This window comes from Notamacropus eugenii, chromosome 6 (assembly GCF_028372415.1).
Source record: "Notamacropus eugenii isolate mMacEug1 chromosome 6, mMacEug1.pri_v2, whole genome shotgun sequence".
In the NCBI taxonomy this organism is placed as follows: Eukaryota; Metazoa; Chordata; class Mammalia; order Diprotodontia; family Macropodidae; genus Notamacropus; species Notamacropus eugenii.
This window is the reverse complement of record NC_092877.1, coordinates 36,063,691-36,078,096: the sequence shown is the minus strand read 5'-3', so window position 1 is coordinate 36,078,096 and position 14,406 is coordinate 36,063,691. Positions and strand designations below refer to the sequence as shown.

Genomic DNA, 14,406 nt, shown 5'->3' with positions numbered 1-14,406 from the left:
GGTTCAAATCCCACCACTAACCCATACTAACTGTATATTTTGGACAAATCATTTAGCTCCTTAGTATACTCTAAGACTTTAAGTGCAGAGTAATTCCTGATCTGCATGGGTAGAGGGAGTTTGGTCACTTAATTCTGTGAAGGAATTAAATAAGAGTTCTAGATCAAAACGCAAAGCACTGTGCTGGATGTTAGAAGAAGACACAACCCTCTCTACCCTTCTAGAAATTGTCCAGTTGAGGCAATAACACCACACACATATAAACATTATAGAATAATTCAAACCTATAGAGGATTTAAGGCTTAAAAAGCAATCCTCACAAGTTTATGAGATCATTCTCAATGAATTCCTAAGTTCCAAGTAAGTTATTAATAGAAAAACTTCTGTGAATAAAATTCATGCACAACAAAGGTGATGTTTATCAAGTGTTTTATTCCCATCACAGGTTAGCTTACACTGAGTGTCTTAAAAATATTGTACACAAAACATAATACAACATTTCCAAAGACAGTCTACTTTGCCAAGTGAATGCAATCTCACATGGAAAGCTGGTGCCTTACCTTCCCATTTGTTTCATTGCAACTCTCTCCCTCCAAAGGACTGAAACTTGTGCCAACTAGACTTTATTAATTTGGGGCATTAGAACAAGTCTTCCAGGAATGCCATATTTATGAAGGGGCCTTTGCATGTCACTGGTTATATTTTCCCCCAGTAAAACATGCTCAAGGATTCCTTCCTAGCAGCCACTGAAAAGGAATCTACAACTACTAAGCTGGAAGTCAATGACACTCTTAGAAAAAGAAAACAACACTGAACTGAAAATAGCAGACATCTACTATACAAAGGTCAACAGTAGAGAGAAGCAACTAGATAATTAATAATTACAACAAAATATCTCTGGAAAGGTAACAGTTATGAGAGGCTTCAGATGACAAACTCAGTAGTGTGAAGCTTCACTGGTCTGCCCAAGCTCATAAATTATAATTCAAGTTCATATTTTGAAGTAAAAATTTATCCTGTCATATTTTTTAAATTAGTACTACTCTGTCCATAAAGTATGTTTTAGATCCTTTTATGAAAAATACTAAAATCTTTGTTGTGAGGTCTAAGAGCAACAGGAAAGGAAGTTTTTTCTATGAACAAAATTAAACCAGATCACATAAAGCAATGAGACATGTAATTATTAATATATTTTCTGTGTATTTACAATAAATTCATTTGTTAATACTGTGACAGAAGAAGTAATGGATTGATCCACATTATATTATAGAAACCAGGTTTTAAAGATGACCACATCTTTCTAAATAAAAAAAAAATTATAATAATATAGGGTTTCTCTTGTTTCTAAAGTAGACTCTAGTGTAAGGACAAACTTCTGGGAAAACTGACAAAACCTTACAGAATGACAAAGCCCAGAATCAGAGGCACTGCAAACAAGCAGTAGCAGTGAGTAGTTTTTCCAGTGCTACCTAATTATAGAGTTGTTACCATCTGAGAGACAGTGTTCTTTTTTATTTGGTGGCTTACGACAAAATAAATCACTTGATTTGAAAACTGCATTGATCTAAAGCAGCTACAAACAAAAAGCTACCAATTGGGTAAAAAAACCATATAGCCTTATAAGTATAACATGCACTAAAGAGTGTAATTACATAACATACTTTTAGTACCAGACTAATCAATTAAGGATTAACCAATTTATTACATTTACCAGTGAAGATGTATACTGGCACCAAGTTTTGTCCCTAAAAATCAAAGCAGTGCAATTCTTCTACCCCCTTCAGACTGTATTTGGAGTGATGCTTTGGAAATCTTCTTTTGAGTTTTCAAAGAAGAGGAGTATTCTAAAATATTATTATCTGGATAGAAATTATTGCCATTAATTTTGATCACCCTAGTATACAGGCACAACTGAAATATTGGCAAAACTAGTTTAAAGAGAACAAAACAAGTTGAGGTCAGAATTTTAGAATTCAGACAAATTCATGATAAAAATTCTAAACAAAACAACAAAAATCAAAACCCACAAGAGTAGAAAAACTTGATATTCTAAATGAATCCCTCAGTCTTCCAAGGGCCTGTAATTCAACAAATCCATCAGTACAAACCTAAAAGGGAAAAAATAAGAACCATAGCACATCAGTCTCATTTTCCCAGTTGATGCTCTATAAAAAAGGCTGATCTCAGCAAGAGTATTAACACTTTGTTTTCCAGCAAGTACTGTTGCATATCCGTTAGGTTATCACTTGGGAAAGAGAGGGAAGGGAGAAGGGAAAATCAACAGCCCCAATTACCAAGTCAGGGATAAGTGTCCGCAGGTCCTGGGATTAAACAGCCAGATTAGCTCTACTGCTTTAGATGAAGAGTTCTCTGCCATAATACTTGTCTGCAGTGTTTCCCTTTCCAAACAAGTCAATGTCCTTCTCCCATTCCCATCTGACTTCCTCTTCTCCCTCACCACTTAGAATGCCTTCCCTCAGCTGTCCGATAGGAAAAGGTTCTTTTTCCATTGGTGAGGAGATGATTTCAAAACAGAAAAATATGGAACTGCAGATCCTGAGATGAAAATACAGGGAAATTAAAATCGAAATGCTTTGTTACTCGAACTTCTGTTTCAGTTTTTTCTGGAAGACAGCTGGCAGAATAGAGAGAACTGCTAAAATCATCAGGACAAATACTGAGTTCCAGGAAACAGCTTCTCCTGCTGTTGTGAGCTGGTAAAGTGTTGTTCCTGCTTTGATTGCTACAAAAGATGGAGGTGCAACACCTGGAACAAAACACAAAACCAAAGGATAAGATAAGTTACTGAAGTTTTAAGAACAATATGTTGCCTCTAATTTTTTTTCAAACTTATTTGTTTTCAATTTTCAATATTCACTTCCGTAGGTTTTGAATATTCCCCTCCCACCCTACCCAAGATAGCACGCAGTCTTATATGGGCTCTACGCATACATTCCTATTAAATACATTTACACACCAGTCACGTTGCATAGCAGAATTATAATGAATCTTAGTTTTGAAAAATAATTCATGAAAGACATGAGGCAAAACCACCACTTTAAAGTTTGCTGAAAAGTGAATCACCTTAAACTGAAGGGTCAAAGCACTAACAACAGCTGAGTGACTTGGCACTGACTGCTTCCCCTCAATGGCCTCAGAGAGGGATGAACTCAATGATCCCCTTTAAAATTTCATAACTTCAGGAATACTTACTACACTTGCTACATTGTATATAATATGTACGGAGTTCCTTTTCTCAATTGTAGTCAAAAGCTGTAAACAGACACAGCCTAGAGAGCTGGGTTTTTTCATATTTGTTAATAAAAATGGAAAAGCATGCTTTTTCATTAATTTCTCTATTAGAACTTAAAAACACTTTTAGCTTTAAGGTCTTTTTCTGATGCCTCATTTGGCAGGTGGGCCTGGGTTTGGAAAGGTTTTGGAGACTCAGAACAAACTAAGAAGAAATCTATCATAAAGGACTTTAGAACCAGGATTAGCCAAGAGATTTTTCATCAAGTTATTCACCAGGGTCATTTGGTGGGGGTGAAGGGGTGAGAGATCACAGCAGATCAAAGACAGTCTACTAAGTGGCAAAGGATTTGCAAGCAATAACCAAATGCTGATCACTGATCATTTTGTTATCTCAGTATTTTAATGAGAATTTAGGAAACAGATCTGACAGAAAGAACTCATGCTCATCTAATATTTATTCTGCCTCTAAGCAGACCGTGAACAGATAAATTCCAAAATGGGATAAATTTTCTTCAGAGAATGAAATTCAACTAATTTCCTTAAATGATTAACATTTACATAGATATAAAAGGAAACTACACGACAAGAGATCCAGGGTTCTTCTTAACCCACTCTCTTCTCATCTAACAAGTTTTTAATTCTTATGTAATCCTGTCCTCTAAGTCAGTATCCAGTAGAGGGTGGTATTCTGTAAAACATGTACAACTGAAGTCTTACCTAGAAAAGTACCAATAAAAAATACTTTTAATGGTACATTTATAACAGGAGATGTTATGTTAATAAACCAGTTAGGCAGGAAAGGAGTTATTCTCAAAAATATTATGTAATTAATGAGATGGTCTCGATGTCGTTCAACCTGTCATAAAAGAGAAAAGGATTAGAATTCAAGTAAATTCTATATAGGACTCCAACTTTTCTTTCAAAATTGTTTACCATGTACACACCTGCTAATCACTCTGATCTTATCCAGACGAAATGAACAAAAAAGAAAATGAGTGGAAAAAAGTATGAAAATATTCAGTGGTGGCAATAAAGGGGTTGTTACAGCATAAATTTCTATAAGATATTGAATGTAAAATAAATTCTGATTTTTTTTTTAAACAAGTAATAGAACTGGGTTTTTTTCACGATAATGTGCTCACAATTTCTACCACAATTTTATTACTGGTGGTTCTTTGGTTTTGTTGTTTTTTTGTTGTTTTTTTTTAGGGCAAAGACAGGCCATTAGCTTTTCAGGACAATAAAGAGGATGCAATTATTTATCAATTCCCAAGTATTCAGAATAGTGTAGTAGAAAGAGCAATGGAATGGGAAGTAAGCAACTCATCTGCTTGTTCTGAATCCACCCCAATTCACCGTGTAACAAGACAAGGATAAATACCTTTACCTCTGTAGACTTCAATTTCCTCATTGGCAAAATGGAAGAATTTAACTAAAAAGCTTATAACGTTATTTCCAGTTATAAGAAGTGTCTCAATATACACAGTAAGGAAAGAGTATCAAATTAGGAAGGCAAAGAGTTCCATTTTAGGTACTTAGTCCTTTTTTTTTTAATCCTCTTACAATAGAGACTTTCATTTCCTTTGACTTGAAGGAGGCTGGCAGAGAAGAGGAAAATGGTGTTTTACACTTGGAAGTTACAAGTACAAACTGATGGTATCCTTTGTCCATAAGCCACTGTTTTCTCCTTGTTTCTGCCTTATCTGTAAATTCAACCTTAAACTCTTCACTACGGATAATAATCATCTTCTAAGTTCTTATCCCTTTGACCTTTCCATAATATTTAACACTGCTAACCAAATCCACAAGCATGTACTAAACTCAGTGTTCCAAGCACTATGCTAAACATTGAGATGCAAAGGAAGGCCAAAATCATCTCTGTCTTTCAGCAACTTACATTCTAATAGGAGATGTAACAACGTAAATAAATACATGATACACACTGACTAGATGGAAGACACTTGGGGTTGGGGAGTGGGGTCAGGAAAGGCTTCCTCGAATGGGTGGCATGTTGGCAGGGTCTGGAAGAAGCAGAGCATTACAGATATGGGAGAGTCAGTGCAGAGGCACACCCGTAGGAAAGCAGCACATGTTCAGAGAACTGCAAGGAGACCAATGCTGCTGGAATGGGGAACACAGGAAGAAAGGCCATGCATGACAAGTCTGGAAAGAGAGGAATGAGCCAGGCTAAGAACTTTAAATGCTACATGTGCATGAGAGGGAGGAGTCAGGGATGACAATGAAACTTGTGAGCTTAGACGACTGAAAGGATGGTGATGGCCTCAATAGTCACAGGGAAGTTCTCAAAGAGGAGACTGAGAAAGCGTGATCAGACAGAGAGAAGAGCCCTCAGGAGAAAGCAGTATCTGTTCAGGAAAACCCAGAAGAATATCTGGAGAAGGCTACTGGCAGTATAAAATGCTGCAGGAGATAAGAAGGATCAGGATTAAGAAAAGGCTCTTAGACTTGGCAACTAAGAGACCACTGGTAACTTCAGAGAGAGCCGCGTAAATGATGAGTCCAGACGCCAGGGTGCAAAAGAGCAAAGTGAGAGAAAGTGGAGGCCTTGAGTGTAGACTACTTTCTCAAGGAGCTTAACCACGCAGACAGAAAATTTATAGGACAGGAGAGGGAAACAAGCATATGTTTGTAGGGAGCAGGGAAGGAGTATTACTAGCTTAAATCTGTACAAAGATATATGGGATATCCTAAATAAGAAAGTAGGGAGGACAAATGGGGACAATTTGCTGGAGAAAATGGAAGGGTGGCATTTAGAATGCTTGGCGTTTTGGGGTGGGGGGAGGGGAGAAATGGGGAGAAAATTTGGAGCCCAAAATTTTGTGGAAATGAATGTTAAAAGTTAAATAAATAAATTTTAAAAAAAAGAAAATGGAAGGGTGTAGGAAAATGAGCAAATGTAGCAGAGTTGGACCTTGGTAAGAAAAAGGAGACTGGAGTGAAGGAGAAAAGAGTGGAGGAGGATGTCTGAACATGTGAGATGAGACAAGAAGGAAAAGGGGGGAACTTTTGGACAGTAGTCTCCATTTTTTTCAGCAAAGTAAGAAGCAAAGTCCTTTGGAGGGTGAGATGGAGTGGGAAGCTGGAAGAGAAGTGAAAAGATTTCAAAGAGCTGCCACAGAGAGTAGGATAGTCAATCGGTCAGAAAGGAACAGGTCTGCTCAACAAAGCTCCTTCTCTTTCTACCTAAACCTAACTCTACTTAATTGCTGGGGAGCCATACTTCCGGTTCTCCAAGTTCATAACTTCAGAATCATCCTCATTTCTCTGCTCTCCCCAACTCTTTATGTATTCATTCAGTTGAGACTATTGTAGATTCTAATTCTGCATCATCGTCCTCACGTCTCTCCATCAACCCACAAAGCCACCGTGCTAGTTTGCGCTCTCCTCACTCCTCGTCTGGACTATCGCAATAGTTTCTTTTCACTGGCCTCCCTGTCTCGAGATTCCCCTCTCCAATACATCCATTCATCTCTGCTCAACTGATATTCTTATTTTTTAAATTTAAAATTAAAAAAAAAAACAACAACCCACCTTCTCTCCCTCTCACCTCCCTCTCCTTCCACTGAAAAAGAAAAACAAGCTATAATAAAAATGCTTAGTCAAACCAAACAAATTCCTGAAATGGCTATGTTAAAGTGATATTCTTAAAGCACAGATCTAACCAAGTCATTCAGCCTCTTACTACTGTCTAAAGGATAAAACATAAACTCTTCTGTCTGTCATTTCAAGTCCTTCACACACTCAAAAAACTCCATGTATACATAATTCTGGTATATCAAAATATGGCTCCAACCTATCTTTCCTGACTCATTTCTTATTCTCCACTCTGTCTTTGTTGTATTCCAGTCAAACTGCTCTCCTTGCTATTTCCTGTATGCTGTCTCCCCAACCTAGAATAATCTCTATCCTCATCTCCACCTCTTAGAATCTCAAACTCACTTCAAAAATCAGTTCCAGTAACATCCCTTCTATAAGATGCCTTTCTTGATTCTCTTAAGCAGCTAAATTTTAAAATGTTATCAATGTATGTACTTTTCCCTTCCAGTGGATATAAGTTCCTTGAGGGCAGGCAGTTTGTATTTCCTGTGCCTACCACTCAGTAGATGGTAAGTAAATACTTAATGAACTAAAATGACTAAAGAATGAAAATACTAATGTAAATCACTTGCCATATCTACTGCCAGATTCTCAAAAGTTGGTCCAGGTGTGACTTGATACTGGAAATATAGGTCTGGACTATTAGACTCAAGCTCAGGAGGTTTAACCTTAACATAATCTAGTCCTCGGGAAAGAAAAAAAAAAAAAGGAGCTCATCTCTAGTCAAATTGGGAGTCAGTGTCTGCTTCAGAGGAGGCCCAGCATAACCTCAACAACACAATGGGAGGAATGCTCTAAGATTCCAGTTCAGTCCAGTACTGTCATGCTTCTTCCTGAATGACCTCACTAGGATCACAGCAAATTAGGGGCATGCCATTTGCCCCATTTCATCCCAACTAGCATGTTCAGAGTTTGGTTAGAAGAGTCCAGTATGCCATTCTAAACTTTCAATTCACTGTCAGATTTCTTTGTAGTAGCAAACATGCTTACGACAAGAGAGGAAATATGTATCAGAGAATGTTAAGAAAAAATGGACTCTACCCAACTGCCAGGAAGCAATCACACTAAGTGATGAACCTGATGCCAGGATAAAGAAAATGAACCATCTTTTCTGAGAAAACCTGGTAGGTCATTCATTTAAAATAAATAAGAATCAGTTAAACAGTAGCCCATCACCCAATTTAATATTATGACCTGCTACTAGAAAGTTTCATGAGAACCTAAAAAGCAGATGAAAACTAAGATGTTTTGATATTAAAGATTTAGAATAACAGTTAAATTAAAAAAAAGTATTGTCCTTTCATTTTCAGTGAAGGTACCTACAAAGAACAGGGGTAAGTGAACACACGCGAATATGCCTACTAAATATAATCCTCAAAACTCCCTAAATTTTAGAAGCTGACAGATTACTAATGTAGGCAACAATGAAAGTCAAATCCTACAAAAACTGGAGTCAGATTTTGTAACCGCCAGATACTGCTTGGAAGGATTAGCAGTAACACTATGTAAGTTCAGAAGCAAATGCACCTACAGAATTTAATCTGTAAGAGACTTCATTCTAAAAAAAAAAAAAAGATTTTAAAAGTGATTTTGTGATCTTTTCAGATGAGATTAAATTAAGTCATTTAAAAATATCACAGAAATACAGAAAATTTAAATCAAAATTTGTCTTTTAATGATTATGGGAACTAACTGCTAAAATTGTTGTGATCATGGAAGATATTAAATTCACTGAAGTGAAATTTTTCATTTGCAGGAAATTAAACAGCTCTTTTTCTTTCAATAAACACTGAGTGGCTAAGTTCCATAATACACTATAAGTAACTGAACTAAAAGCACAGAGATAACTTTTTTTTGTATTCTGCATCACGGAATCTCAGAAGGAGCCTCAGAGGTTCATTTAGAACACTCCCTACCTGAAGTATAAGTTTCCCCTCCACTGAGAAGTGGAGCATGTATTCGGAATGTCCCTATTGATGTTACAGTGATAAGCAAAGATCTAAAGAGATACAGCACCAACAACAAAACAGTTTTAATTGTAATCAAAATTCTTAATTGTTCATTTTATTGTTTCTTTCAGACAAGCCCCAAGTTATTTGAAGTAAGGATGTTTGTACATAGTAAGGATGATACATTCAGCACTATATTATATAATATAAAACGTCAATTCAAAGGAGGTTTTTACCTGCTGTGACCATTTCACTGCCTTTTCTGTTAAATACTTGTATACCACTGGTCTCCCAACCAAATACGAAAGCATATAACAAAAGGAAGCGCCAAGTCCAGAGCACTAGAAAGAAACAGAAAGTCATGAGCACAATTGTATTTCCTCACCCTTTTCAAACTAAGGATTCACCTAGCCTCAGTTTCATGTGGTCCTTAAGAGCACAGATTTAGCACTAAAAGGGACCTCAGAAGTCATTTAGCCCAACCTTATTTTGGACATAGGGAGATTGAAGCCCAAAGCAGCTGAGTGACTTGCCCATGGTCACACAGGTGGTAAGGGGCAGGTAACAGAATAAAAGAATACAGGAAATCAGATACCAAAGTCACCCTTATAATGAAGCTCTATTACAGGACTCGCACTTAGGATTTGATACAGGCAAGTTTATAAAAATGGCTTTAGAATAGCTGAGAAAAGCATTTTTCAAGATAAAAATCTCAAATCAAGTCATTGATTTGCTTTACCCCAAACCACTATTCCTGGGGAGTCTTTAGTTTCCCAAATCCATAGCTCCACCTCCTTTCTAACAATAACATGTGACTCTCCAAAGATCAGAATGCTATGGGACAGGCAGGGAAGATGACAGCTAACAGAGTTCCATCAAATGGTACGGCTTTTCTGAAGGGTTTTTATCAGCTACATAGCCCTTCACCTTCTGCTAAACCTCATCTCACAGAGCGTCCCTAAGACATCATCATATTTGATTTGAAAATCATTACTCCACTGCTCCTTATTAAGATAGCGTGTGTTTGTATGTATACACACACCCATACATACATGTATACACACATACTTACCAAACAAACAAGGAATAAGGCTAGTGGAAAAGGATAAAGAAACCCTGAGAGAATACTGAGAAATATAGACCCTGGAATAGCAAATGTCTGCAAGCTGTAAACGGAATGGTTAAGGATTAAAATGTAAGTAAAATCCTTAAAAGGAAAGAAATTCAACACTTCTTAGAATAATGCATATGGTCTGATTTACAAAACAACCCATGTGAACATTAAGTAATACTCAATAGGTTTGATTTCTACCAACTACAATAATTCACTTTTTTATGTTAGTAGAATGTCTTGACTATAAAGGTTTCTATCCCTGGGGTGAATAATAACAAGTATTATTATGTTTTAAAAAATGTCCCATTTTAAGAAAATTTGGCATATTAATATCCCAACTTAAACCATAAAAATTTGGTAGCCGATCACTTGCTGTACTGACAAACCATTTCAAATTTAAACACAGGAAATTCTTCCCACAAAATACAAATTTTTAACTAATAAAAAAATGGGTTATATTAGGCAATAAAACAAAGACTTTTTTTTAAAAAACAGAATTATATTAGCTTGGGGGTAGAAAATAAAGTTAACCTCTCCCCCACATTTAACTTTTCAAATAAGCATGCACATGGTTAAACAACATTTGTATTGTAAGTTATTATATGGTATTATTATTTGTGATAGCATTAACAAAAACAAGGAAATACACTGTATTGGCCATCTTTCCCATAAAAAAGCTTTTCCTCTCGTCTAGCAAGTTTAAAAGGACCTCTTCAATAAGACTTCCTCAATTAAAACTGTTTTAGTCTAAGAAGTAAAATGGATAAAGAAAATTAGAATGCTTAAAAAATTAATGCTTAGTAACGATATAATACACACAATCATAACAAATTATAATAATTATAAATTAATCATATGTAAACAAATTTTACAAAATATATAATCTGGAAATCTAAATTAATTTGTAAATAACTGGTAGCATAACTGAGAAGCAAACAGATTTTAATATTATCTTAATACTATTTTTAATACTGCTGTATTTCACCACATAATCATGTGACTCCACCGAATGAAGAGCCCGAGGCACAAGGAGAAAGGGCAGGAAGGCAAAGTCGCCATGAGTAAGTCAAGTGATATGTTAAGACTTACATCTTCCCAATTTTAATATATATATTCATGAGTATTCCATGCATCCTAATCTTGCACCAAAGACAGTTTAGTAATAAATGATTTTAAAATAACAGTCACAATTTTTTTTAATTTATAAAAGCTTCACATAATGGTCACACCCCACTTTTTGGCAAAAAAATCTGGGATAAAATCTGTGACGATACTACTGTGACGATACTACTGTGACTACTATTTTATTCCCCAATCGATAAATGGTCAAAGGATATGAACAGGCGATTTTCAGAGGAAAAAAATTAAAGATATCTATAATCATAATGCTCTAAATCACTTGTGATTAGAGAGATGCAAATCAAAACAACTTTGAGGTACCACATCACACCTATTTGATTGGCAAACATGACAAAACAGGAAAATGATAAATGTTGGAGAGGATGTGGAAGAGTTGGAACACTAATTCATTGTTAGCGGAGCTGTGAGCTCATCCAACCATTCTGGAGACCGGTTTGGAACTGTGCCCAAGGGGCTACAAAAATGTGTATACCCTTTGACCCAGCAATATCGCTTCTAGGACTGTATTCCCAAGAGATCATAAAAACGGGAAAGGGTCCCCCATGTACAAAAACATTTATAGCAGCTCTCTTTGTAGTTGCCAAAAACTGGAAATCAAGGGGATGCCCATCAGTTGGGGGAGGGCTGAATAAATTATGGTATATGAATGTAATGGAGTACTATTGCGCCATAAGAAATGATGAACAAGACTTCAGGGAGGCCTGGAAGGACTTACATGATCTGATGCTGAGTGAAAGGAGCAGAACCAGGAGAACTTTGTGCACAGCAACGACCACAGTGTGCGAGAGTTTTTTCTGGTAGACTTGGAACTTTGTAACAACTCAAGAACTTAAAAAAAAAAATTCCCAATGGTCTTCTAAGGCAAAATGCCTTCCACACTCAGAGAAAGAAATATGGAATTCATTTGCAGAATGTAGCAGATCATTTGTGTGTGTGTATTATGTCTTGATCTGTTACATGATTTCTTCCATTTATTTTAGTTCATCTACACAGCATGACTACAGTGAAAACGTATTCAATAGGAAAGTATGTGTAGATCCTATATAGAATTGTACACTGTCCTGGGGAGGGAGGGGGGTGGTGGGTGGTAGGTAGGGGAGGAAAAAATCTAAGTTTTATGGTAGTGATTGTAGAACATTAAAAATAAAAACATAATTTAAAAAATAAAAGAAAAAAGAAATGTAGTATTTTAATACTATTTAATAATAAAATCAATAAAGGAATTGGGTACAAAAGAGGAAACAAAGGCTACAGACAAAACAAGTGAATCAAAATAAATAACCATTTTAATCCTAAACTTATTCATTGTTTTTTCTTCCAACAGAGGGCTGTTCTATTTCCCCCTAATGGTACATTATGGCACTGAGGCGACGCTGGGTTCATGAAGGCTATATGCTAATAGTTCAAGTACTTCCCACCAAAGACCCCAAGGGCCTTTAATGGACCATGTCTCTAATGTGAGGACCAGCCTAGCAAAATTGGAAATTTATGACCACAGCAACTCTGAAACATCTACTAAGTCAAAACTAACTGACATTCGTGTACTATCTTAAAGTCCAAAGAATTTTATAAACATTGTCACATTTGAGCCCCACAATAATCCTCTGAGGTAAATACTACTGGTCTTATTCTCATTTTACAGATGGGGAAACGAAATCTCATAGGATCCTATGTCTAGAGCTAGAAAAGCCTTAGAAGCCACTGAACTCGACCCTCTCGTTTAATGAGCAAACAGAAGCCCAAAGAGTGTAAGGGACTTGCCCAAGTCACATAGTTAAGTGCCAGAAGCAAGTTTTTGGCCTAGGTCTTCCTGAGTTCAAGCCCAACACTGTCCACTAAGGCTGCAATATAAAGGAAATTACACAAAGTAGAATACTAATAGAAGGAAATGTCTGATGGAGCTGTCAATCCTACACCTTCCCTCTGCATGGGGGAACAAACTCAAATCAATTCCTTTAAAAGGTTATAAATATAAATGCTCTCTGCTTAAATTTGAAAGTTAAGGTATTAAACTTTACAAAGGACAACAAATCTCACAGGAATGATGTTACAATTTGTTTCAAGCAAAAGACATTAGAGGAGTCCTCCTAGCAGTGACCGTAGCCCAAAAGGTCCCACAGAGCAAGAGCCCAATCCTATATAGTGCATATATCTTGGCTGTCAATCAATCTTATAATTAGGCTGAAGAAAAAAAGGAAAACCTACCATCATCCAAGCCTTGCTCACTGTTTCTATCCACAATTAGCAACACTAACCATTGCCCTTTCTTAAGCTATCTGCTTCGCTAAGCTCCACAGAATTAAGGAACAAAAGCCCAATGTTCTGCAAACAAAAATTCTATGCTTATCTGACAAAGGTCAAAAGAAATGGAGGACACAGCTTGGTACACGGATTTCAATTTTCAGTGTCCTTATTTCTCCATAAGTTATATATTAAAGAAATGTCTTAATTTATATGACTAATTTAATTATACTGAATAAAAACTAAATACTCTCCCCATGATCCATGCATGTGAGCTTCTCTGATGCTACTGGCCTCAAGGTCTGTGAGTAAAAAAGTGGAAGGATGATGACGACACGGCATATAACAATATTCACCATTACGTATTTTATAATAAGGATAAAGTTGGTCCCTTTGAATAAATATTAGATATTGATGAGATTTTCAATTACGGGAATTTTCATCGATACTGCTAATTTAAAAGAAACAAAATATTTATAAGCAGCAATGAGGTGTATCAAATAGCACAGCTGTCTGAGTCAGTCAATTACTGTCCTCATCCCGGTTCAGTCACCAATAACTGTGTGACTGTAGAGTAGACAGATCACCTCACAGCACAGAATCTATTTCTTCATACATAATGAACTCAATGCTCTCTGCCAGTTCCACCATTAGCATGGAAGTAATGTTGGATTCTTGAAGGATATGCCAATGAAGAAGTTCTAACAGAGTCCAGAAAAGCTTCAAATATAGTCCTCACAGAAAAGCCTTCTTTCTGAGGACCGGCTTGGCCAGGGCAGAAATGTTCATCACCAGGAGTCTGGCTACTTGATAATGAATTCCTTGAGAAAAACCCATGAGGCAAAAAGTCCCTCAGACCAGTGCAACTCCCCTCTCTCCCCTCCACTTCTACAGTAATGACAGGTGAGGAAGAGAACAGAGAGGATTCTACGAATCACATAATTTTAGAAAATCTGCAAACATCCAATTGACTACTGCTGCTTTAAATGTAAGATCTTTTGTCCCACAACTAATTAATGGACATTTTATTGAAGGAACTGAATCATACCAATCTTAATATTCTTGCTACAAATGAAGCCAAGAAAGGAG

At 36.5% G+C, this 14,406-nt stretch overlaps 1 protein-coding gene across 1 annotated transcript in view; it reads right to left on the bottom strand.

Moving 5' to 3' along the window:
• Positions 1 to 412: 412 nt before the first annotated feature.
• The window catches only part of TMEM41B (transmembrane protein 41B), a 35,254-nt gene continuing 21,260 nt past the window's right edge, over positions 413 to 14,406 (bottom strand). The window contains exons 4-7 of the mRNA XM_072619474.1: positions 9,895 to 9,988; positions 9,059 to 9,163; positions 3,973 to 4,111; positions 413 to 2,767 (exon numbers count right to left, since the gene is read on the bottom strand). Coding sequence (XP_072475575.1) covers positions 2,598 to 2,767; positions 3,973 to 4,111; positions 9,059 to 9,163; positions 9,895 to 9,988 — 508 coding nt within the window. The 3' untranslated portion in view covers positions 413 to 2,597. The remainder of the gene's footprint in view (positions 2,768 to 3,972; positions 4,112 to 9,058; positions 9,164 to 9,894; positions 9,989 to 14,406) is intronic.